Source organism: Periophthalmus magnuspinnatus, chromosome 13 (assembly GCF_009829125.3).
Source record: "Periophthalmus magnuspinnatus isolate fPerMag1 chromosome 13, fPerMag1.2.pri, whole genome shotgun sequence".
NCBI lineage: Eukaryota > Metazoa > Chordata > Actinopteri > Gobiiformes > Gobiidae > Periophthalmus > Periophthalmus magnuspinnatus.
This window is the reverse complement of record NC_047138.1, coordinates 11,784,719-11,810,635: the sequence shown is the minus strand read 5'-3', so window position 1 is coordinate 11,810,635 and position 25,917 is coordinate 11,784,719. Positions and strand designations below refer to the sequence as shown.

Here is a 25,917-nt window from a genome sequence, read left to right as displayed (position 1 = left end):
TGCGAGGAGCAGAGACAAAAGCAGTAGCAAAACAATGATGCCCGTGTGCGTGTTTTTCTTCCGCTCGCGTGTAATGCAGCCCGCGGCCGCTTGATGTCACTGTTCAGCCGCGTAGCTTTAGGGGTTCCCCGTTGAAAATCACCCCATCCCTTCTGTGCCGTTCTTCCCCGCCTGTCTGCCTCTCTCTGCTCCCCTGCTTCACAACACTGTACTGTACTAGTAGTGGCAGGCAGCAGCAGCCAACAACACGAGTGTGCTCCCTTCAGTTTCTGCTCTGTGCATAAACTGATCATTTATCTTCAATCATGGCCGCCGGAGTACTACAAATCTAACTTGCTTCTTTCCATCTCCTGTCCCCCCACGAGGGCAGGATTCCGGTTAAGGAAATACAAATATTATTCCCCTCGGAGATTTTCGGATTTCCTTTTGGAATTACAATATATTTCACAAGGGAAATACCATTCATGTCAATACTCCACAATGCAGCCGCCGCCGAGGAAGGTGAGTGAGGAGTCCGTTATCTTTAGCTGGGCTCGATCACAATGACAGACGCTGTATTAAGATGTGATTTTACAGGCAACGTGCTTTAAAACAATATGGAAATGCTTAAAAATAAATAAAATAAAGAGATTCATTTGCTAGCAGACATTAGCTAACGTTTGCTAGCTAGGTTAGTTTGTAACCTAGTGACATTAATATGCATCTGTCCAGCCGTCAGATGTCAAATAATGTTACTAGCTAAAACTGCTATCCAGACAAACATGTGCAGACAATCAAGAAAATGCTTATGCTAAAATAATTGCCCATTGTTTTTGTTGAATTCTGTTATAATGGAATTAGTTCAACAATAAAACACCCTATACTGTAATTAATTATCGAACCTGCGGCTTTAACCACCTCTATGTTAGCATTGAGTAGCTAGCTGGATAAAAATAGCTGTAATTTCCTGACTTGATTCTAGTGAATTATAACGTTTTTACTAACAGACAGCATATACAGTAGACGTCATAACAAAAGCTGTCGTTTCTCCACGCTGTTTTGAAAAGAAGACCTTCAGTGTGCCTGGGGTCACACGTTTTATTCAAGGATGTGCTGACAAAAGCTAATACGCGCAAACATACGGATATATGATGGGAGGATGTGGTTTTGACACAAACGTAATTGATTCTGTAGGTGATGTTATGCACAGCTAAAAAAAAAACATCTTGAGATTGTCTGCTGCTTTCTGTATGTATGTGGGAGTGTACACTTTTCAATTAGACCGCGGAGACTTGTCTGTGAACCTCTGCGTGGTGCCCTCCTGCCAATTAACACATATTCCCCTGGTACCATTTTAGCTCAAGGATGTTATAAGCAGACTTAGCCAGAACATGCCTTTTATATACGGACTTGCTTGAACACGTATTCACCTAGACACCTCCAAGAGCAATGAGGTTGCCAATGTTTCACAGGAAGAGATCATAGTGTAAGGTTTCATTTTCCTATAAATCAAATTCTGTTCATTTCTTAAGGAGTTATAATGTGAATAGCTTGTTTCACTTTGTCAGTTTGGTTGGCACATATCTTCACTATTACTGCCAGACCTGGATAGGCTGTTGAGGAAAAGCATAATCTATCATAATATTTGGTAAATTCTCAGTTCTATTCCTCCTACAGTCCTCATCACACTCATTCACTTTACTCTATCCTTAAGTTCTCCCTTGAAGTCTGAAACTTTTAACTCAAAGTACTTAACTTGAAGTACCAGTACAGCATTGTGAATGAAATAGGCCTAAAATTGGGCTAAAATCAGGTTCAAATAAACCCAACCTAATACTAAATTTCAGGATTTAATGGTGTGCTCATATTCCTCTGTGCAGGACTAAACCAGTACTAGAACATCTCAGATCTCTTGTTCTCATTAAGTTCTCAGACAATTTATAGAAGACAATCGATATTTGTTCTTGTATTGTAATGCGGTCATGAATTTGCCCACTGTTTGTTGGTGAATGTTTGATGGAATCCACTCCACAATAGACAATGACCTTCCCTGACTCTGAATGTGTTGGCACTAGAAGCAGTAATGTGGAAGGGATGCTAATTTTAGTGTTGCTTTTGCCCAAAACTGTATTAAATGCTTGAAATTTTCTCACACTTTAAAGTCTTTTCAGCACAGGACAATGCTGTCTAGTCTTCTTTCACCTGTAACTGCCAATCGCCCATTCCCCCACACTAAAGTCCGACCAAGCCCTGACACTGATTGTTCCATCGATGGATTACTAATGGATGTGTAGATCTATGTGTGTGCTCGCTTTTAGCCCGTCCTCACAAGCTGAGCCCAGTCAGGAAGTCAGGCGCCTGATAGATTTACCATCAACACTATGAACATTTATTTTTGTTGCTTTTGAGATAGCCCTATATACAGGAATAGTTTGACTTAAGCATATTTTTAAGCACAAGTAAAAGCATTTGGAGAGCAGGGATTTGTGTGGAGATAGCATACTTTCTCTTTGAAATTCAGAGTTATAACTTTTAGTTGTTTTGATTTTTAGATAAAACCACAAATAATTCAAATAGACAATGACTTGATGTTTTTCCTTAGCTATGGTAGAGATTAAAAACACATGCTTTTCCAATGTTGTGCAACCATAATTTGTAATTCAGTTAAAATGCAATTGTTATGATTTTCTGTGGGATTGCTTTAAAAATCATGTTTTTCCAATGATTGTCTGCTAAGTTTGACCTTTTGTGTGCAGGTCAAAGTGACCCAGGAGCTGAAGAACACCCACACAGAGCAGATGACAAGACTGCACTTTAAACACCAGACTGAATGTGACCTGCTGGAAGACATGAGGTAACCGCACATTCACAGCCCCACGCCTAAAAAAGCAACAATCAACACGAAGGCTTTGGAACACGTGAGAAAGAAAAAAAATCATGTGGCGCTTATGATTTTTTTAAAAGAACAAACGGGTTGGGAAAATGATGAAGGAATTTCCTGCTGCCTTCCTCCTGCTGTAAATCTGTTTCATCTCCCTCTAATACTCTGTTTGCATCCCTCTCTCCATCAGTCACATTTTCTATTGCTTTTAAACATCTCTATGACGTTTGTGTGCACTTCAGCAATGGGAGGAAACCCTGATGACTTCTCACATACTCATTTTCTATCTGTTGACTAAGCGTTGATTATTTATGACAGCAAAACCCCCTCTGCTCCTCTGCTTCCATTTCACTTCTTTCATTTTCAACTCTATCTATCTCTATCTCTTGCTCTATCCCCTCTTCACTCTTGGGGGCCACTCCAGCTGTTTAAAAGCAGATTGCCTTGATGCTTCGGGTTTTGGCGCACAGACAAGACTCTGGTCACACTTGTGGGAGGAAGGGAGAGTCACTATAATATACAACCTTCATTGGGGCATGGAGCTAAATGGCACTTTGTAAGACTTTGAAAATGCACTGTAATCATATTTTTCTCATGCCACATATTGGTGCTGTAATGCTTATTATAAAAGGGTGACTTCATTATGGAGGTGTAGTCTTATGCAGGGTGTCCTTGAGGAAGAGACCTGTGCCAACATTTTCAGTGGTGGTTGGCACTGGTTGTTGGCTCTACTTTTTCTCATTAAGATGGCTTGATATAATCAATTGTACAGGTCTGCTCAGTCTGATAATGTGGGACACTTTTTGCAATATTTGAACCACTGTAACACTTTCTTAAATTTTTTACATCCTCAACATTAGGTTGTTCAAACTAGACTGTTTTTTCTTTCTAAGGCTGTCAAATTTATAGAAAATCAGACACTAATTGATGCTAAAACTAGTATTGAAACTAGATACTCATTTGAGCAGGTTTTAATACTAAAAAAGTCACATTTACAGGACAGAAATTAACCTTTCCTGAATAGCTTTAGAATGATCTTTAGCTACATATAAAAGAAAGTACAACAATTTAATGTTGAAAGTCACATTCTATTGTCTAAAGATAGAGTGTTTTTTATTATGATTGTGGTATTGAAATCAGTATTGATTATCGAGTGTATTCCTTTGTATTGAAATTGAATTTGAAATTTTAGTATCACGATCAGTTCTTTCACCACTTTAGTTCACTGCTGTCAGAAGCAGTTGTTTCCAGAGATAGACCTAAAGCATCAGGCTATGGCACACAGCTTTGTGATTGGTCTGTTCAAGTGTTAAGAGTTTTTTTTCGAAATTCAAAGTGGTCACCACCAGACAGAAATGCAACAGGAAGTTTGGGCACTTAGAGAAATAATGTCTTTGTCATTAATTGCCACCCAAACTTTGTCTTGGAATGCTGCAGTCAGGTCCTGTGGGGTGGGCTCTATTGTCAAAAATGAATATCTTCATATTATTTAAATTTATTATTTACTTATTCAGTCTTGGGCTGGGCAGTTAATCAAATTTATTTGATTAATTTGTGTTTTTTATAACCAAGATTTAGAAAAATTGCAAAATCATAAAATTGAGGATTGTTATGAAACAAGTTTACTACAGAATTTCTTTCTTGCAAAGCAAGATTATTGTGCAATTAAACAGTTGACATTTTAAAAAACTCTCATTCTAAGTGGAACTGTTAAAATGTAATTACATATGTATACAAATTAAGGCAGTTTACAATTTCTTAAAAATAGGATATGGTGCTTCCCCTGTTTGAAAGATTTATTTGCTGCTCTGACTTTGATTAAAATCGATTAAAATCGTAAACAATCCGTGTGTGCAAAAAAGAGAGTTGTTTTTTTTCATATTACCAAGCCCTAATTCAGTCCATCAAAAATGTACTTCACTGCTGAGGTTTAAATATCACAAAAAAGGTTAAGTTCATACCCTTGTTTGGGATTATTTCCTGTGTATGTTTGATAAGCTTTTAAGCCTAATTGGCTTATAATAAAAAATTACTTGATAGTAAAATAAAAATAAAAATTTGTCACCTGGACAAAAAGTTTGTTCAGTCCTGGTAAAATTACTGGTGGACATTGCGTTGTATCTATCTGAAGGGTGGAGCTAGTTACACGTAAACTAACACACTGTTTACAGTTTGTGTTTGTCACCTAGGTCTATTTAACTACAGTAAGTGTGAACTGCACCTGAGTCATATTTAGCATAATCATTCAGGCCTAATGGTGCTCTCACACCTATTTGCATACTGGCTTGCACTATTTCTTTCTTTGTCTTGAGTTGGGTCTGAGGATGGAGTTATAAATAAGAGAACGATGATGTCCAAGGCCCCCATTCCTGTTCAAGGAAGCATTGTCTTTCCTAACAAAAAATGCGTCTTTAACTCCCCTCTCAAACCATTTATTTTCTTTGGCTACCTCTGTACGTTGCTGTCAAAGGAGTGGTTAATGGCTTGGAGATGTACGGCAGATTGTGGTCCCGATGAGCTCTTGCGGCGGTGTTGGTACATTTTCTTTTGAACTGGCTTTTCAGTCTCTCCAGTGTAACGCTCACTGCAGCCTTCACTACATTGAATGGAGTAGACAACATTGCTTTGTTTGTAGTTTTGTCCTTTGTGTGAACCAGTTTCTGTCTTAAAGTGTTTGTAGGTTTGAAATAGACCGGAATTTCATACTGTCTGAACAATTACACAGACAATTACTCGATATTCTAATTTTGTATATTTAAAAAACATTCGGGTTTTAGAGTTCATTTGTGGACCGTAAGTAAGAATGCTGCAATGGAAGGAAAGAAAGTGAAGTTGTGGAATTATAGAGATTATATTTGACCAGGGTCAGGGTTGTATTTTAAAGCATGCACTAGATTTTAACTCTTAAATCTCAAAAGCTGCTCAGGGGCTATTTACCCAATTAATCTAATGTGCATTTTTAATCAACACAAAAATATCTCCTTTTATTTTCCATTTGTTTTTTGTTGAGTGAAATAAAGATGAAGAAAAGGTTAAAAAGAAATGAGAGCTTGTATCCTGTCTACTGGGTAATAGAGTTAGAGGGCCACCATGTCAAGAAAGATACTGGACTCAACATAGTGCCCTAAATCTTTCTAAATCCTCAGAATATACTACGATCTCAGTCCCAAACTAACACTGCATGCCTGATGCTTACATGTCATTTTCCTTGTTATAAAATCAAATCCATATATTGTTGCTGTTTCAGAAATGGAACATTTAGCCAAACTTTAGCCATTTTTAGTTCCAGTAACCTCCAAAAACTCATGTTTTTGTAATTTTGTAGTAACCAGCTATATTTCCTCATTCATCATTTGTGCAGACATCCATTTAGGTCCCATCTCTGAAGTACTTAAGTACTTTCCTTTTCCACTCACATCAGTCTGATGAAAATGCTGACACAGCTCACTACTACTGGCATGACAATTACTATTCTAGCTTTTTGCTAAATATTCTACCGGACAGTAAAATTAAGCCTAACCAATACAGATATTTTGGAGGGAGGCCTAAAAAGTGCCAATTACTGATTAATTAGGTGATGCAGTTTTTAATGGTGCTATTGATTGTGAATGACCAGATAAATGTGGTTAGTTACTACACCGCTTATTCAAAACTATGTTAAACATAATATCACAACTGCAACAACAAACAGTAAACCAAGAAGAGCTCTCCATGATGCAAACAGAACTCAGATCGAAACATCTGTCCACAAACATTTATGTCCTAGAGTATGATTCTACTTCTGCTTTTATTTTGTTATTATCGGTTTGTTTATTTATGTATGACATAATTACTGTGTAATATAATAATTCTATTAATACATTTACATTGTTTGCATTCAATCATATTAATTATAAATTAGGTATAGTTTGCCAGATGATCCCCCAATTTTATAAGTCTGACTAAATATATAACTACTAATGTAAAAAAGTATATTATTTAGGTATTAAATTATTATTGCAATTGAAAGAGTCATTTAAATTCATATATAGGTTAATTCATGCATTTTACTTAAAAGTGTTGCCCCGTGTGAGGCTCGAACTCACGACCTTCAGATTATGAGACTGACGCGCTGCCTACTGCGCCAACGAGGCTTGAACCTGCAGGGACTGTGTGTGAAAGTTGTGCAGGGGGGATGTGTGAGTGAGTGTTGACTTACTGGGGGGTGGGGTCAAACATGTGGCCCTGGGATCTGCTGTGACACATTCACCAGTACTGTCAGGGTTCACTATGGCTTGTTGCTAGTCGAATCAACCAAAACCTTTGTTAGATATTTTTCAAAATAATAAAGCTGATGGAGCACATATTGTTAGCTAGACAATGCCTCAGTACATCAATATTTACTTAGTACTTTTTGCATATCTATGATCCAGTGTGCATGTAATGTCATTTGTCATTACACATATTCCTCATCTGTGATAAGCCACTGTCTGCTGCCATGGCAGCCATAATAAACATGGTAACTGTAGTTTAAACCTTTACCTGTTGTTAATAGTGTTCTGTGCTTTATAGGAGCTACAGTCTGAAAAAGGGACAACTAGAAAGAGACTACGCACAGGTGAGAAATAAGATACACTTATAAAATCAAGTTCTATGGTAAAGGTCAAGACAGTCCGATGTGCACTAACATTTTTCTATTATGTTTGTTGAGCAATCTCCAATTGTAACCGAAGATATACCTACTGAGTACATTTGAAAAGGCACTGCTGGGATTCGAACCCAGGATCTCCTGTTTACTAGACAGGCGCTTTAACCAACTAAGCCACAGCGCCACATTGTGGTGCAGTACAAGACCAAGTTATCCAGTTAGAGTATCTATGCAAATATCCTGCTGCTTTCCTGCATGCTGCAGACCCTCCCAGGCTTTTGGTGTCTTCCACTGCTCCCTCTGTCTGTTCACCTTAGAAATTGTGGTTGCCTAGCAACTGCCCCCACTTCATTGGACAATGGATTCCCTCCTAATTATAGGTGTGAACAAGTGTGTTAGAAATAGAACTTGTATTTTACATTATTAGCAATTAAACTGCTTAATTTAAACAAATACTCATTATCTGTTTTTATCTTCAAAATATTTAGTTGCATAAACATTCTCTCACAAATGTACATAACAGACACAACGGATTAAAACAATGGCAAAAAGTGAGAAAGAGATATTGGACTGTGAGAGACAAGGATAAGACAAGAGCAGCATAAAACTGTACCCAAGTAGTTGCTACATAGTTGCAGAAAGGTCACAATTGAAGTGTAAAGATTGTCATTTGACCTTTGCCCTTTGACCATATAAGATCAGACATTCCTCCTGTGAGGGAGTTCTTTCCAATTACTAAGTGTCACTCACTGATCTCATGTGTCCATGTTGGGAGTCCAGCGGTCCCCTCCTACACACATGTGATTGTGCTGTGGTTAGTCAGCCCAGTCTGATATGTTATTTTAAAATCCTTTTTTTTTTTTTTTTTTTTTTATTAAAAGTTTATACAGTGGGTCATATTTTGGGAAATAACAACTTCCAGGTTCTTTATGGAAATGTGTTACTGTTAGTAACCCTGTTAAATGTCACACTGACACAGTAACCCAGACCATGAAATGTAGGTTACTCTTTTCTGTTGCCCTTGGCTTAGACACACACAGTGCATGGACTCTAACTGCATCCTTATGAGCTGTCTGCTAAGTGCAGGATCAGTGATACAAAAAGAGAAAGTCATGATTGAAAATAATTTTGTCATTGACATGTAAATATATTTATGTTCTTCCTGTTTCTTTCAGGCACTACAGAAGTTAGCAAGTCAGTACTTAAAAAGAGACTGGCCAGGCATTGACCCTGATGACCAGAGGACAGACTATAGGTTGGTATTGTAAAGTTAATAATGATGTGTTTTTTTTTTTATTATTACTATTATTATTACAATAGTCCAATGACAAGAATGCCCCTGAAAAGGCACTGCTGGAATTCATCTAAGCCACAGCGCCAAGTATCTATGTTTATAAATGAAAAAACAAGCAAAAAAATCTAAAGCAAAACAAAGACAATGTAAAGAACATATATATGTTTTTAGAAAGGTAGCATATAGGTGCTTTTTTTCATCATGGTAACCACACCAGGTCTTTTAAAATTCAGCCTCTCTGCTGGAGCAGTCTTCTACTGGGAGCACTGCTGTATAGATTGTAACATGCAGCAATCGAGTGGAACTCTGTGTCCTCTATAGGAATGTATACGCTGTGTGGAGATCCTATTTAGAAGGCACAGTGCAGGTGAGCCAGTCCAGACTCAACGTGTGTGACAACTACAAGAGCCAAGTATCAGAGCCCGCCAAGACCTTGAGACTGTACAAAGAGCAGCAGCTAAAAAAGGTGAGCTGTGCCTGGTCTCTCACTATCACATCTGTGCTGGTCAAATGACACACTGCACACAGGCCTTCTCTTTCTCTAACAAGCTCCATGTTTGCCTTTCCCTTCACAGACCATAGATCAATTGAGTGGCATTCAAGCAGAGCTGCAGGACTCTGTGAAGGAACTGGCCAAAGCCAAGAAAAAATACTATGACTGCGAGCAGGTTGCCCATGCAGTACGGGAAAAGGCTGATATAGAGGCCAAGTAAGTTCCCTCTGGTTTGTTAGCTTTGACTTTTCTGAAAAGCACATATTTTAAGTGCCACCACGAGCAGCCCTCCACCTCAGTCTGAAGGGTCTTTTTCACTCCATTGAATGTTTAGCTGAGAGTCCAAATGTATTCTTTTCTGTCACTTTTTATGTATGTTCAGTAGAAATTGTTGGTATTAATAGGAAAAAAATGTAGACATTAGTCATAGTGAGGCTCAAGAGACAGAGAGGATTAAATGATGGTAAAAGCTCCCGAAGACAGCCTCATTGTGCATAGACAAACAAGCAACATTCTAGCACTGTCTCGATGCATTTTGAGTCTACATGTGTTATGCAGACACAATCTATAGCATTTCAAAATATCTCACATATATGTCTATAAAACACTAGGACAAGTTTGTGGTGTAGAGTAAATGGTTTGATATTTCTACAGTGTATCTTCTTAAATAAATGTTTTCACACAAATATATTGTTTACCTATTAGTCATTTATAATTACAGCATCGTTTAACATTACAAAGAAACTATAGTCAAACTAAGATTAAGTTGAATTAATAAAATGTTTAACAGTACACACATGTACTGTATTTGCTGGTAGACTCTTTTTGTAACGTAATGTTTGCCATATTTTTTCAGGTCTAAACTGGGACTTTTTCAGTCAAGAATTAGTTTACAAAAAGCAAGTGTAAAGGTAAGTCTCTTTCCAAAACTGCCACCAATACATATATTTGCTTTTATATGTTTCCTAACCTCATTCTACTGTTTTGATTTGCTAATTTGCTATCTTTGTTTTCAGTTAAAAGCCAAAAGAAGTGACTGCAACTCCAAAGCAACACAGGCCAGAAATGACTACTTACTGACGCTAGCTGCTGCCAACGCTCACCAAGACCGATACTACCATACAGACCTTTTACAGTGTATACAGGTAAGATCACAGTAGATGTGCATTACAGTATCAAATCAACAGTCGCATCAAACTGATTTGGATTATGTGGTACCAGCGTCATGACAGTGGGTTTTGTAACCTCTTGCTAAAAAGATTCCAGTCCAGCCACAAGTTGTTTGTGTTTTTGTTTTTGTTCTGTTATTATTTTTTCCCTTACTGCTACAAGGCACTTTTTAATAATAGATTGATAGTTGGGTATGACAGAAGGACAAGAGACTGCACACAGACAATACAGAACATTGCTTAAGGGAATCAATCTGCTCGGGCTGTCTCATGCAGTTATTATTTACTGAAAGTTTTTACACAATATATATTTCTGAGTTTCATATATCAACAGTAACTATAACCTTGAAACTGTATTCCTTAGTCACATCAAAAATTGGCAGATTGTGAAACTGTGGGCAGTGAACACTAGGGTAGGGCGGAGGTGATATGTAAGTGACATAAATAATGACATATTGTGGCTGAGGCTGCGGGATGCTGTATCTTGGATATGTACCTGGCACTCTACTTGTCTATGCGTCAAAGTGAGTGAAAGGACAGTGTGGACCTCTGCTGCTCTGTATCTCCCTCTGCTGTCCGCCCTGTTTACCCATTCAAATCCCACTTAGTGAACATTTATATACATTACAGTCCGCCGCGCTCTACCGATTACCCAAGCTGATGTAATCATTCTACACCCAGAGACGGCCACGCGGAGACAGGGGGGCTTTTTCTGGAAGCTGACTCACTCCTTTTAAGCACTACCGTAAATGGATAAAAAAGGAAAAGGAGGAAATGAGAAGAATGATGAGGGAATGTTCAATAAAAACACTGCCAACAAACCGCCCTCAATGACACAATTCCCCAGTCTATATCCCATTGTTTTTAAGGATGTTTTGCATGTCTGAGTATGTGTACTGAAGGTGGTAGCTTAATGTTACTATTTTGCACCTTACTATTGTGTTTGGCTGTGATTTCTGAGCAAATTACTTGGAAATGGATCCTCTTTTCCTTCTTTCCCAGAGTGAGAAGGCCATCCAAAGAATGCACACTCACACAAATGTGCTCTTACTCTGTGCCTTTCACAAGCCAATACCCTTTATGAGTCTATGTGTTATAGAAGAAGCCAGCAGCATTTTGTAAGGGTATAGAGACTGGGAATGGGTTGTCACACCTCAACTAACTGCATGCTATGCTATAAGTTATTATATTAGTAAATCAAAGTAAACTATGTAATTTAGTGTTTAGATTAGATTAGATTAGCCTTTATTGTCTCCCTTGGGAAAAATTTGTCTTGGGATAAGGGAACTCATGCCACTTATAGACACATATAACATACAGTACACACACAGTGGACACATCAATTATTGCAGTTCATAAGAAAAACAACCATTCAACAAAAAAAAAAAAAAAAAAAAAAATATATATATATATATATATATATATTTTTTTTAGGCTGTCTCTTGAAAGATCTCCTGAAGAGGACCCCCTGTCCTCTTCAGGCCAATTATTTTACCCGCCCTTTTTGGGCTTTCAATTTGACAGATAGGTTGCCAAACCAGGTAGACATCCCATAACGAATAATAGACTCAATACATGCTCGATAAAAAAGAAGCATTATATTTTTGTCCACTCCGTAAACCCTCAATCTTCTTAAAAAGTACAAGTGCTGACTGATTTGTGAGCAAACAAATTCTACGTGCTCGCTCCAGTTAAGTTGAGAATCAAAATAAATGACCCAAATACTTGTAACGAGTCACCTGCTCTATACTCTGAACCTTAACTGCAACAAAACTGTGATCACCAACAGATCTTGGATCAAAAATAATTTCTTTTGTTTTGTCAACATTTAAGACAAGATTGTGTTCTTCACACCATTTTACCACTTGTTCAATTTCCGATTTATAGACACCAATGTCACTGTTGGATGTATTCACCAGTAGTGGTCCAGCACCTGAAGTTGAATTGATCTATAGCCATTGTTTTGATTTTGAAATAGTCTTATGTATGGAGTTGCTGCTTGCTACTAAAAAGCCAGGATGTTCCCAGTATTTTATTATTTATGATTGTAACCTCTGTACAGTTGAATATTTTCTCTGCTCAAATGACATTTATAAATTAATTTATAGCACAAAAGCCAATATTTCCTATTGCCCCCTTCCAATTATTGCAGGACTTACAACTACATAGTTAGTAGTGCTCGGAGTACAATTGCATATATACAACAACGTATTCTAGGAGAGGCATTCTATAGCATGGTATATTGAACACCCAAAGAAATATTAGTTAGATGTTTAGAGGTGTACTCACTGTTTTAGGACCACAGAAGATACCAGTAATGGTCCCACCACGGTGGAGTAGCTTTACCATTTGAAAATAAAAAGTTTCGGATTGTCTAACCAGTTCCACAGCATGACAGGGTAACATTGAGCAAAAGAATTTCCTTGAGCTCACTCTAGCTCACTCTATTTTATGAGAATGTTAGCTGTTATAGAAATACATCATGTGCTTGGCTTTTTACTTACAGTAGCTAAAATGGAAAGATTGTACAGTTCTCATTGTGTATTTATATTGACTAATGTGAAATGTTTTCTTCTTTTTCCAGGCCTTGGATGGCAGCATCTACGAGCATGCTAAAGATTACCTGGTTTCACTTTGTCGGACTGAACTAGAAGCCTCTCAAGCCACACACAACACATATCAGTTTCTTCTTGACAAATCCACCAGGGTGAGGATGTCCCTGCATGCCCCGAGCTTTAACAATAATCAAATTATGTCTAATCACATCACCCATAGAAATTAATGGGATAAGTTATTTGCCCACAGAATGACAATAAATGTGCATGTCCATAAAAACAAGTGTGGATTAGAAAAAAAACATTGTATTAAAACTGTGTTTGTAGATATCTTTATTACATATCCAGTATTCGTATAACGATATTTAGACTTATATGGGAGAACATTGCAACTCAAGTTATGATTTATATATATTGTATTTATTTTAAAATGGCGAAACCTAAACTATGCATACACCAGTAAATGAATAGTTTATTGCTGATTCACAGTTTCTTTTATAATTTATGTAACTGTTGTTTTCAGTACTCACCTTTTAGTTTGCTTCCAATCTTCCTTCAAGTAGTGAAGATTTATGTCCTGTTTCTTTGTCTCTCCCAGCTAATACAAGAATACAACCAGCAGTTATTCATGCAGGAGAACCCCGTATTCCACAAAGCACAAGACTTCCAGTTCCAGCCCAGTGAATATGACACGGTGAGGCTGCAGCACTGCATAAATACATGCACAGTGTGTCTTTAACGCATTCACTTTGTGCTGTTTGCATATAAACCTGTTCACACTGCAGGGCATCCTTTCACTTATCACTATCTTTTGGCAAACACATGTACTTCTCTTTATACGCTGGTGAAAAGTGGTAAATAGTAAATATCATATTATATTTTCTAAAATATACTTGGCATAGATTTGAAGGAAAACAAATTTCAGTGGCCCTATAAATTGCAGAAGTTAGCAGCACCGTAGAGCTAAAAGTAGCAGTTTTACTTGTAATCAAAGTAGCATTGACCAATATGTTTTTTTTCATGGCTGATACTGACTGTTTAGAATCCAATGCAACCGAAAACCTCTGCCTATATTTTTGAGCTGATAAGGAAGGCAAATTTTGATTATTTTCCCAAAATATGCTGTTTAAATTTACTCCATACTCCACCTTTTTGTACCACAAACCTTTAAGAGAGCTGCCTAGTCACATTCAAAACAAAATATGAGCTTGTTCTGGAGATATGAGGCTGAAAGCCAATGAACCAAAAAGTGCTAATATCTGCAAAGAGATGTATCGACCTATCACTACTGTGTACGGTTACTTTCTTTACTTTTTGTTTTGAATTTCCTTTTTCTAGTTTTGTATACCTCTTTGTTCTCCCACATGTTTTTGTCTAATCACAAACAGGTTTCTTGTTTGTCAGGCACTTCCACATGTTTAATATTTTATGGAAACTCATCAATAGTCTTTTGAACTGGCAGCGTGGAAACCTGAAATCCAATGCTCTGATCATCTCCATCAGTAGGTCTTTGTTTTGAGTCTTTAGAGATGCCATGTGGGAACTATTCAAGACAGGCCCCTGTAGTTAACAGCTGTCTAGTTACAGCATGACAAAAGCCGCACGAATCGTCTCTGTCTCCAAAATGTATTCGCTTTAACATTTATAGATGGGTCTCCTGGGAATAGTTCTTTTTATATGCACAGATGTAAATGCATAATCTTCAATTGTCTCACTCAAAAACAATTTGGTACTATTGACATTATTTCTACTTTAAGAATGGGAAATAACTAGTTTATACTATTTAGACCAGTGCCTCTCGAGCTTTTCAAACAAATTACTACCAAAGAAATACTTTCGCTTTCCGAGTACCAACAAATTAACTCAAGTATATAGCAGTATATTTCCACTCCAAAATTATCTAAAGGAGAACAGAAAGTGGATATAATGAACTAAACACTGCTTTAGGCAATTCACTCAGAATGAAATTCTAAATGCGCCACTTTTCTTGTAGTAATATCAATATTTACTTAGTTTTAAGTAACATTACAATCCCTAGTAGTATTTTGTGCAGTACTTGGATACATTTTGCTTGCACTTTGACTTGAGTTCACCTGTCAGTCCTTTACACTGGTCCTGTCTTCTTGTCCCTGATTTCTTTCCATTGTCCCTCTTTCATGCATTTCATTTAAGATCTTTATCCTCGATCCTAGAATCTAACACTTATCGTCCTTGTGTCTTTCTATTCTAGTCCTGTTTTGGCTAACTCTTCTCCTGACCTTTTTTCCACTAACCCTCCCTGTGCTGTTGTGTGGCCCGTTGCTGTGTGTGTGTGTGATACTAGACTCTGAGCTCGGTGCAGCAGTTGGTGGACATAGAGCCGTCGCCCGTCAGTGCCATGAGAATGACCCTGGCACAGGTAGTCCTCACTGTTGCTATAGCATCTTCATTACAAACACACAGTCCATTCACATCTTAACAAGTGAACCTATTTCATTTTATCGTCATATTTCTGACTCCCAAACTGTCATGTCATGATTATTTGGTTAATCAATAATTGTGATTATTCAATATAATCTGAACTGAACTGAAAATCAAAAGCAGAAAAAGTTTGATTTCATGAAGCTGGTCATATATTAGAGGAATTAGCATTTTATTACACAAAAGGAATGAAAGAAGATGAATGATTTTACAATTGTTTGATCATAGTGTCAATAATTGTAAAATATTAAACATTGTTTGTAACGTTTCTTCTCACAATAATGAGAACAGAACTATTTGATATTGTGCCATCCCTACTATGAACAGTCACTAATATGCTAAAAACATTCAGGTTTCCACATCGTCACCTTAAAGTTCACATCCTTTGTAAATATCAAGTTGTTCAAATGTCAAGTTGTTCAAATACACTACAGTGACGTATGAACGATAAAGGACTTGTATTATTGGCTGAGATAGGATGTTAACAGTATATAATATGTTACAAGCCACATGTTATAAGAATATAGTAATATTAACTGTAGGCTAAAAATAGTGCGTCATTAGACCAAAAGTAATTCTTTGTGATTACTGCCCCCTCTGGCTGGTGTTATTATTGCAGCTGAAATAGTATTGTACTGTGGAATATGATTATTGTACAGAACCAAATGCACTGCACAAATCCTACTATTGAAAATTACTTATAGTATTTTGCTAACAAACAAAAATGTTAACGTTAATGTGGTCAAATTCATGCCTTGCCATTCTAGCGGACATGAAAGTCTAAAACTACATAGGATGTCTTATCAAAATAGTGAAAGGATGACAAACCAAATTAATTATTTTTTTTTAAATAATAAACAGTTTCTCCAAAGCATGTTTTGTCACTGCTAAATTACCTCCCTTTCATTGTGTCTACAAAACGACACAGTTGAATAATCTGCTTAATGATACTTATTCACTCAGTTAGGGCAGTTATTGTCGCAGCACAATCCTATTATTTCACTGAATTTGATACTGACGTGCTTACAATTCACATTAACTGCTTCACATTTAACTTTTATAGTCTTCTACAGCCTACCTGTTTATTATAGAAAAGTGTATGTTAGAGTGTTCTGCTGTTCTGATATGCTTCTGAGATGAGTGGAGATATAATTAAGCTGTAAATCTCCTGTGTAATGTGTTAGCTCTGTACCTATACTTAACTGGATTTATGCCTCTCTGTCATCGGAAAAGCTCATAATTAACAGATTTCGTGTGCGTAGAAACATACAATTACAAAACACTGCATACATAGTTTTTCTAACACACTTTCATTATCAGATTGTCGTAATGCTGGCCTCTTGAGTCTGGTGAACACACATCTAGATAAATATTTTTCTTTTTGCTCAGTCAGAATACTTTTCTGTTTGCAAGTTGTGCAGGTGTCTTGCTTATACAGTGAGCAATTAAAGCGGTGCCAGAGCTGCCCATGTGATGTTTGTGTACATGAATTTAATTATCTGTGAAGTGGATGAATAATAAAAAGGCTTATACTTAAAATTGATGTCAAATGGCATCTCAGAAAGATTCACTGTATTGTTATTATGTAAAAAGCGGAACAGAATAGAGTGATGCCAAGTCTCACATGATCTCATGCAGTCATGCCTTCCCTCATGTGGTTCCAATAAGAGCAGGCACTGAAAACAGTAGAGCTTCGCAACACGCTGTATTAATTATGTGCAAAGGAAACATCTCCCTCTCACAGTTCAGTTAAGCTTTAATTAACAGCTCCTCTGCCTCATGCACTGATGCCTGACTATGTGTGGCTGTATAACCAATCGTGTGTCTGCTCCCGTTTGTGACAGAGCCGCCAGCTGGAGTCCGAGACGGGGACCACGGAGGAGCACAGTCTGAACAAAGAGGCCAGGAAGTGGGCCACTAGGGTCGCCCGGGAACACAAGAATATTATACACTACAAGAAAGTGAGAGCCTCCTACACATGTACCTGCATGAATTCACACATTATACATTACAAAAACACATCCAGTTTCAACTGCTAAATTAATTTCAGAACAAAGTTGGCAAACTGAAAACAAAATATCAATATTTTTACCCACATGATAAAATTAAAAAAAGTTTATTCTAATATATTTTGGATTTATATTGAAATTCTCTTAAAGCTATTGTACATGTGGACAAAATGAATATGACAAAAAACTCAAATAGATATGATAAATGATTCTAATTATGCTTTAATTGTTTCTTTGTAGTCTTTAGAGGACTGTGAGAGCCACGGGCTGCCCACGACAGAGCAGGGCAGAGCTGACCTGGAGCTGAAAATTGAAGACACCAAAGAAAGCATTCGCAAATCAGAGGTTTGAGACTTTAAAGTTTCTCTGAAAAAGCAAGAAATCAGGTTTTTGTGCAAGATAAAATACAGGATTTATCGTGGTAGACAACCATGGGAGTAAGTGTACCAAAGAAAAAGAGAGATAAGAAGAAAACTATCCCACTATCAAAGGCCATATATACCATCATTTGTCCACATGTCTCATTTTCATTCATACACGTCCTTGTATTCCCACAGAGATAGCTATTACACAAGCTTTGACTTGCTCAGATTGAGCCACTGTGCATATCAAATGCATGTTCAAGTGGGTTTCCTTTCTTTTGATTTAGTCTTCTGTAGTATAATTCTACTTTGTGGTTTTACAAATGTAAATTACATTTGTGTCTCTCATATATTTCCATCACACATTTGTAGCACCCTCTGCTGACATGTTTGCACATACTCTACTCTCCACTATGTACAGTATGTGTCCATGTAATTCATCTATAGAAAGTCTGATTATGTTTCCAGGTGCCTGTCCTGCCCTGACTTCCTCCTGGCTCATTTCTTCTCACTTTGTCTCTATTCATTGCTAATTCTGAGCAGCCCTAGCCGGAGTACGATTATGAATATTTAATGTGCTCATCTGGTGCAAATGGCTTTATCACAAGCTCTTATCTGAGAGTTATTGAGCGAATGATGGCAGTACAGGGATATTATCCAGGTTACTGCACTATCAGATGAATGCAAAGGAGATGTTCTCATCTTTGCTTTAAGCTTCATTTTCCCAAGGCAAGTCACATGTCTTCCATTTAGACTTGTTAGTGTGAATAGAAAGGTGAGAAAAAAACTTTAAATATCATATATTAAATATTTTCAAGCACATTTGTTCTCTCAAGCACATAACTATAGTTCAGTAATAATAGTGTGAGATTCAGTGTTTTTTTAAGATACTGGGTGTATGCCTGTTAACCTCACACCAGGAATTTCTTTCTTGAAGGCAAATAATAGCTATATTATTTTAAGTCTCTTTTTTTCACTATTAAAGAAATCCATCTCAGCAAAGACTTGGTGTTCTTAGTGAAAAGCCATGTTTGGTTCATACAATCAGCTTTATAGTGGGTAACGACTAGCTAGCATATAACAAACAACCTTCCAATTCATTAGTTTGCCACAATTGCACTGATTTATTATCACACATTGGTTTGCATTCTATTCATTGTATCATATCTTTCATTTATTGCTGTATTATAAATCCTGCTGCTTAAGAAGTAACATATACTCAATTACCCAACAATAAAGGAAATGATTTGACCTTTTTCAGAGCATTTTTTTCCACGTTGCGTTGCTCTTAGAAGATGACAGCGCAAGAATAGTCCTAATGAGCTATGGAAGGATCCACTCAAATCAGCTCCTTCAGACAATCTGCTCATTAACAACTTACTTTTTATTCTTCTGACAGACTGCCTTTCACATTATATTACACTGACATATTTGTGTACTGTACTAACATACATGACCATTTTCACAGACAGTGCCTCCTTCTTTTCTGCATCATTCGAGGAAAAACTAAAACTAAAACACAACTCCATCAAATCCATCTTTCCTACACCTTTACTACAACTCAATCTTTTACTGTGTTGTTTACTTACTCAGTTAGTAGGAGAACAAGTGTATTTTTTATTTTTTTTTACAATACCAGAGATGAATTACTATACATTAGGGTTGTCAAAATAAATATCTAACAAGTATATGCATTTGAACAAGAAAATCTTGATCTGTTTAAGAACTAGTTGAAAACCTCATGGTAATCATAAACAAACTTCTAACATTTTGTATTGAAAATTAAATTCTACTATGTGTTTTTATTATCTTTGTGGTGTCAATATCAGTATTGGTACTGAACCTTTTCCAAGAAATGGTAATACTGTGACAATTATACATGAGGGCTAAACTGTTAAGTTGATAAAGAACTGACCCATAAACCTACAATATAAAATGTTGGATTGAAGTCCAGATGTAGCATTAACATTGCACGAAGAGGTCCAGTTTATTGTTCTTTCTCCTGTGTATCTTCAAGAGCAGAACGAGCCTTGTAGTGTTCCCAGCATCTTGCTTGCAGCGGCTGGATCAAGCAAATACAAAGCACTTAAAATATGCCAGTTTTATGGATCAAAGCCAGGAGTCTTGACAGCAGATGTCTTTCAGAGCTGTCAGTGGGAGATATCAACTTTCCCTCTGCCCTGTCGGCACCAGAAGAAAAAATGATGGGAGATAAAAGGGAATGGAGAGAGGCAGCATGGATTCGATGTAAATCCTAGGGGTTTTCCTCCCACTGCTTGGAGCCTCAACATGTGGTCTTGTTAGGAAAGAACAGAACACATAACAAAATAATATATCCCAAATCACTAAGCACAACAGTGTTATATAGATGACAAATATTCAAGTAGTATTTTTTTAACTTGAGAAACCTAATTTGAAGTTACATCTTTATATAAGACATTTATGTACTTTAAATTTGTTTGTTTTCAAAGACCATTAAGTTAAAAGCTGAAGCGCGACTGGACCTCCTGCGGCAGGTTGGTGTGGCAGTGGACACCTGGCTGAAGAGTGCTATGAACCAGGTATATAAACTCTCCACTCCTTCTGCATGTGTGTGTCCATTTGTCAGTTATTGAATGCTACACATGTTTTAGGTAGACTTTTTCTTTTGCCAATTTATGTTTTTCTTTAGTATTTTATAATGGCTCACTGTCTCTACGCATGCTGTAGGTGATGGAAGAACTGGAGAATGAACGTTGGGCAAACTTCACTTCCCATGATCCCTCACTTTCGGTAAAAACACCTCCCCTCACTGTGTTTTGTTACCAGCTCACCAAAGAAAGATACTTTAGTGGTAACATGACAACTTTGTATGCTGACTGTGAACATAGTCCTTTGTAGACTCAGACCATTTCACACCTATATTTTGACATACTTTTTACCCTTTTCACAAAATGTATTTCTTGTCTTTGTTTTAATATTTGCGGATGAATATATGCGTACTCGTACCTTTTGGCGTAAGCTTTGGGACAAGTGAACGTCGGCTAGCAGATCTAAACATAGTCTGCTCTATTGGAACCAATTGGCATTCTGCTCACATAATATTGCAGCTCACAGCTAACATCCGGATAAAAAAAGTCTGGAGACTTAGACAGAGACAAATAAGTGCCGGAATGGGAGGATGAGAAGAAAAGAGGGAGAGAGGAGAGGTAGTGTTAAGAGGAGACAGGAGGTGATGGAGATATAGTCTCTTAAATTAGAAAAAGCAAGATTCTTTTCTTCTGCTAGATTTTTTCATGAATGTTTGTTAATAGCCTTTTTGATGTCTTCATCTTCATTTTTCATATTCCAGCAGGTCATGACAATATTTCAAAGTTAATTCAGAATATGGATTGAATAAAGTAGTACACAGGCTTTACACAGTGAACAGGAGGAGGAGTGAAAGAAGCATTTTTAATTACAAGGTCCTCAGCTGGAAATAAAAAGAGAGATAGAAGTGTGAAATAAAAAAACAGATAACTGCTTTTTGCTGATTAGTTTGAGGCTGAATTGTACCTGACGGCAAAACAGAGAGAGCCAGACAGAGAAATAATGATTAGGGACAAGGCACAGACAAGGAGCAAGAGCAGGGTGCACTGTCCAACCTGTTCCATTCTACTTTAATTAAACTCCGCAGTATTCAATGGTGACATCTACACAGAGCATCTGCCTCATCTCCCCATGCAAATAATCACAATAATAACATCAATTGAAATAAATAAAAATATTAATGCTCTATGAGATCATTACTGAGAAACTGTGTGTATTCTGCAGACAAGCTTGTAGTTTACAGACCTTATGCAGACTGGGTGGAACAGTTTCCTAAATATACATTAATATTAACAGTGTACAAAAAGTGCTTATATATTTTAAATGGTATACATTATGAAAAATAGTTTATGGGCTTTTAATAATGTTACAACAACGGTGTTCCATACTCACTCAAAGTTGTATTTCCATTGAGTCATGCATGTTTGAGTAATCCTATTTTGCATCTGACACTTGAGGGCTAAGAAAATTTCTGCTTCCACCTTTCCCTGATCTCCACCCACATCCCTGCATTTAATTGTGATTACCGGTATTTGAAAAATTTCATGCAGGGTTAAAAAATGCCACTATAAATAACATGTAGAAGAAAATTTGCTGCTTTTTACAGTGAACATGTGTCTTCTTTAAAGTTTGCCCACATTGCTCATAGCATTAGTATATTTTTCATAATATTGTTTTCACAGCTTGTGAAATTATTCCTCATAGACTGGTCTGTTATGAGTTTTCTGTGTCAACAGAAACCTGATGACAAAACACTACAGCCTAAAATCCTTTGTTATGGTGGGGTCAGTTTACTGTGTGATGGATCTTTCTACTGCCTTGATCACATGACCATTGAAATTCAGTTTGAACAAAAGAGGGAGGGGACAGATCGTTTGAAACACTACTCTTGCTACACCTGTTTCCAAAAGTTCAAGCTCAGACACAGACCGCAAACCACAAAACAGGAAAAGGTGAGTTTAGAGACCCAGCTTTAAGCTGAATTTGCTGACAGACAAACCAGTAGAGGGAATACATTTTGAAGGTTGTATAAATGTAGGTCTCTTTTGTAAAGGTGAAGTTACTCCGCCTCACCCTTGGAATTATCAGAGCTCTTAATCTGTGTTTGTTTGTGTGCTTATAAAACAGGGCACAGTGGACCTAGAGCGAGAGGACGGTGAAGAGTGTGAAGAAAACATGGAAGTGTTTGATGACAGCAGCTCCAGTCCCTCGGGAACACTTCGCAACTACCCACTCACCTGCAAAGTACTCTACTCATACAAGGTTGGACCACAGAGCAGAATTATCTACAGGAGGAAGAGAGATACTTGGTCTCCTCAAATTAAAATGTGGATTTTCTATAGGCCTCACAGCCAGATGAACTGACCATCGATGAACAGGAGATGTTGGAGGTCATTGAGGACGGGGACATGGAAGACTGGGTCAAGGTGAGACTTTGTTTTATACCTGGTCTTATAGCAGTAGTTTATACAATTGTTTGGTTAAATAAATTGGCTTAGCATATTTTTAAATTGGATAGATAGAAAAAGAAAAAAAAATAGGGAATACAAGCCTTATTTGACTGATTTACAAGTACCTACCATTAATAAGTTTCCTCTTTATGCACATTTAGTCACTGCCATAAAATACATAAAGAGAGTGAGGGAGGAGAAGGGGGTTTGGAGGTATAAGTAGCTGTTTGATTGGTCTAACAGGTATCTAGACTTCAAACTCCACCCCTGCCGCCAGATGTTTGCAATCAGAAACACCTGGCTGTAATCAGGGCAGTTTTGTGTATTGTCAACAAGCACTTAAAATTGCTGTGGCCACTGAAGGCAGGACACACATTTTTATACTTTTTTGACCGGAAAGCTGGTTTGCACTAAAGTTTGAACTAAAGGTACCAAAAGAATACTAGGAACAGTAGACAATGCTATTAAAGCACCATATATCATTTCATTTGTCCCTGAGAGGCAGGTTAAGCTCACTGAGCAGTAAAATACAATAATAATAGAAAAGCTCCGACAAAAGTCTCAGTGCAGCTCAACAGATATTGTCATCAGATCTAGTGTCAGGGCTGTTTGGGTTTAAGCCACAAGAGTAGCCAACCGCGACCACAGCAACCACTGTAAGATAATTAATATGTGCACAGTTTAGTGGTGAGAAAAGTGGATTTAGTGATAAGTTCCACTTTAATTTGTTGATATCTTACATCATTACATTATGAAACATACATGGGAACATTTAGTTAAAATAAAAAACCTTTATGTACATCAGGTACTTTTCTGGCTTCATTACTGATTTGATTATTCTTGTCATTAGGCTCGCAATAAAACAGGCAAAGTGGGCTATGTCCCAGAGAAGTACCTGCAGTTCCCCGCCTCCAACAGTCTCCTGAGCATGCTCCAATCCCTGGCCACACTCGATGCCCGTTCTCACACCTCATCTAACTCAACGGAACCGGAGCTTCACTTGGGATGCATCAATGGAGACACAAACAGTAAGTAGCAGTAATATAGTGGTCTACGGGGTTTATTTATATTTGTACATTTAATTCATTCTTGTGATTAATGTCCTTAATACTTTTTGTTTTCTTCTTTGTCTCATACTACTGTCCTATCTTGTCCACAGCGGTTTATGTGCGTGCACTTTATGACTACGAGGGACAGGCAGACGAGGAGCTGTCGTTTTCAGAGGGAGCAGTGATTCGGCTTTTGAACCGCGACACACAGACAGACGATGGCTTCTGGGAGGGCGAGCTGAATGGAAGGGTGGGCGTGTTCCCCTCTGTCCTGGTGGAGGATGTAAATGAGAACGGAGAACACAGTGGAAGTGGACTGGGGGACATACAGGTACATCTCTCAGTACATATTTATTTGTTTTTATATTGCGTTTGACAAGCTTCTCAAAGCGCCACAAGGGAACAAGGGGCCAGTAATTATGTATTCACTCTCCATACTCTTTATTCTACTTCTATAGCAACATTCAGGCAAGGTGTGTGAAGTGTCTTGCCCAAGAACACAGTGACACAGTTGTGATCAAATCCCCAACTTTTAGATTTGTTGGAGGACTTGCTAACCACTGAGCATTTATCATTATCACCCAAAATAAGCAACAACTAAGTGGACAGAGGCAATGAAAACACATGATTTTGATTTGACCATGATTAATCTAAACTTAATATAGATTTAATATTGCCATTAAGACAGAACTACAGTGGGCTGCTCCTCCTGAGCATACAATTTAATTGGTTAAATCCATCTGCCACTCTTTTGGAGCCTTACTGAGACAGGCCAATAGGAGGAGATGGTGAGGAAAGTCACTTAATTTGAGTTGAATTTAACATAGAAGCACTGAATCACGATATGATGATTTCTGTTAAGTATTAGATTGTCACAGGGATAAGATCAGAGTTTGATTTTTATTGCCATATAGTCCAGCCCTATAGCAAAGGAATAATTAACAAAAACAAGATTATTGTAAGTATCCGTATGCTGCTCTTTCCCTCTTTTTAGCTAAATTTCTCTGGCCTTATCAGCCTTTCCCCCGGGCAAGCACATACGTCTGGTAACAGTCTATGCTTGTTACATTTTCTCCCCCTTCCTCGTCTCCTTCCTGCTCCATGTTGAGTGGGTCTATCAGCAGAGCAGAGTTCAGACATTAGATCACAAATGCCATGTTCCTGATAACACTGTACACTGTAATCAAGAGTCCGGGGTCTTATCTGTAGCATAGGGATCTGCCCTGTTTGGAGCAAAGGAACAGGAAGGATACAACCTCTCCCTTCCTATGAGGCTGGAGACATAACACAAAACACTCATGAAAGTGTGATTAAATGAGCGCATACTAAAAGCTCTTAACATGTTTTTAACTGTGCCTCTATTTCATTTTGTTGTAGATTTCCCCATGTGCAAAAATGCCATCTTGCCTGCCTCCTCTTCCGTTGTACGATCAACCTCCCATCAGCCCTTTCACCAGCCCTGAGACCTCAACTCCGCCTCCACTACCACGCTCACCATCTACTGCCCTCAACGGAGAACACAAGCCCCCGCTGCCTGCCTCGTCACATAAGGGAGCTCTATCCTCCCACAGTAAGACTTTATACATCACTTCATTCACTAAGGATTTACGCCATTTATACTGTGTCTCTTACTAAAATTTTCTTGTTAAACAGATCAAAGTTCTGGCCGGAGTCCAGTATCTCCAGGATTTCCTCAGACTCAGCCGCTTCGCTTTACATCTGAAGGCGGCCCGGGCAAATTACGACCAGTGAGTGTTGAGTCAATAAACAGGCTGTAGTCACTTGCTGTTTATTACACGCCTTTATTTTTGTGGTCAGACTAAACGCATCCTCACATTCCTCCTGCCATAGTGTTGTATAAAACAGGATTTTACACTAATAGGATTGTCAGTATTTATCAATTTTTAAAAGTGATTCAAAATAGTGACAAAATAGCAGTAAATAGCAATATTTTTTTATTTAATTTAAGACAACATGTAGAATTATTGGTGTCCTCAGGTATAAAGCTATCATTCTCAAGA

General features: G+C 37.7%; 1 protein-coding gene and 2 non-coding genes across 3 annotated transcripts in view; 1 reads left to right on the top strand and 2 right to left on the bottom strand.

The window, feature by feature from the left end:
* Nucleotides 1-199: 199 nt before the first annotated feature.
* LOC117380308 (F-BAR and double SH3 domains protein 2-like) overlaps nucleotides 200-25,917 on the top strand; it is a 28,062-nt gene continuing 2,344 nt past the window's right edge. Inside the window, exons 1-20 of the mRNA XM_033977095.2 lie at nucleotides 200-501; nucleotides 2,736-2,833; nucleotides 7,412-7,457; nucleotides 8,663-8,742; nucleotides 9,103-9,247; nucleotides 9,357-9,490; nucleotides 10,131-10,185; nucleotides 10,291-10,419; nucleotides 13,028-13,150; nucleotides 13,597-13,692; nucleotides 17,303-17,419; nucleotides 17,708-17,812; nucleotides 20,301-20,390; nucleotides 20,539-20,601; nucleotides 22,525-22,659; nucleotides 22,740-22,823; nucleotides 23,698-23,875; nucleotides 24,007-24,227; nucleotides 25,274-25,466; nucleotides 25,550-25,644. Of these exons, the coding sequence (XP_033832986.1) occupies nucleotides 481-501; nucleotides 2,736-2,833; nucleotides 7,412-7,457; nucleotides 8,663-8,742; nucleotides 9,103-9,247; nucleotides 9,357-9,490; nucleotides 10,131-10,185; nucleotides 10,291-10,419; nucleotides 13,028-13,150; nucleotides 13,597-13,692; nucleotides 17,303-17,419; nucleotides 17,708-17,812; nucleotides 20,301-20,390; nucleotides 20,539-20,601; nucleotides 22,525-22,659; nucleotides 22,740-22,823; nucleotides 23,698-23,875; nucleotides 24,007-24,227; nucleotides 25,274-25,466; nucleotides 25,550-25,644 (2,208 nt within the window). The 5' untranslated portion in view covers nucleotides 200-480. The remainder of the gene's footprint in view (nucleotides 502-2,735; nucleotides 2,834-7,411; nucleotides 7,458-8,662; nucleotides 8,743-9,102; nucleotides 9,248-9,356; nucleotides 9,491-10,130; nucleotides 10,186-10,290; nucleotides 10,420-13,027; nucleotides 13,151-13,596; nucleotides 13,693-17,302; nucleotides 17,420-17,707; nucleotides 17,813-20,300; nucleotides 20,391-20,538; nucleotides 20,602-22,524; nucleotides 22,660-22,739; nucleotides 22,824-23,697; nucleotides 23,876-24,006; nucleotides 24,228-25,273; nucleotides 25,467-25,549; nucleotides 25,645-25,917) is intronic.
* trnam-cau (transfer RNA methionine (anticodon CAU)) lies at nucleotides 6,921-6,993 on the bottom strand. Its single transcript has one exon. It is a non-coding gene; the product is annotated as a tRNA-Met (tRNA).
* trnat-agu (transfer RNA threonine (anticodon AGU)) lies at nucleotides 7,598-7,671 on the bottom strand. Its single transcript has one exon. It is a non-coding gene; the product is annotated as a tRNA-Thr (tRNA).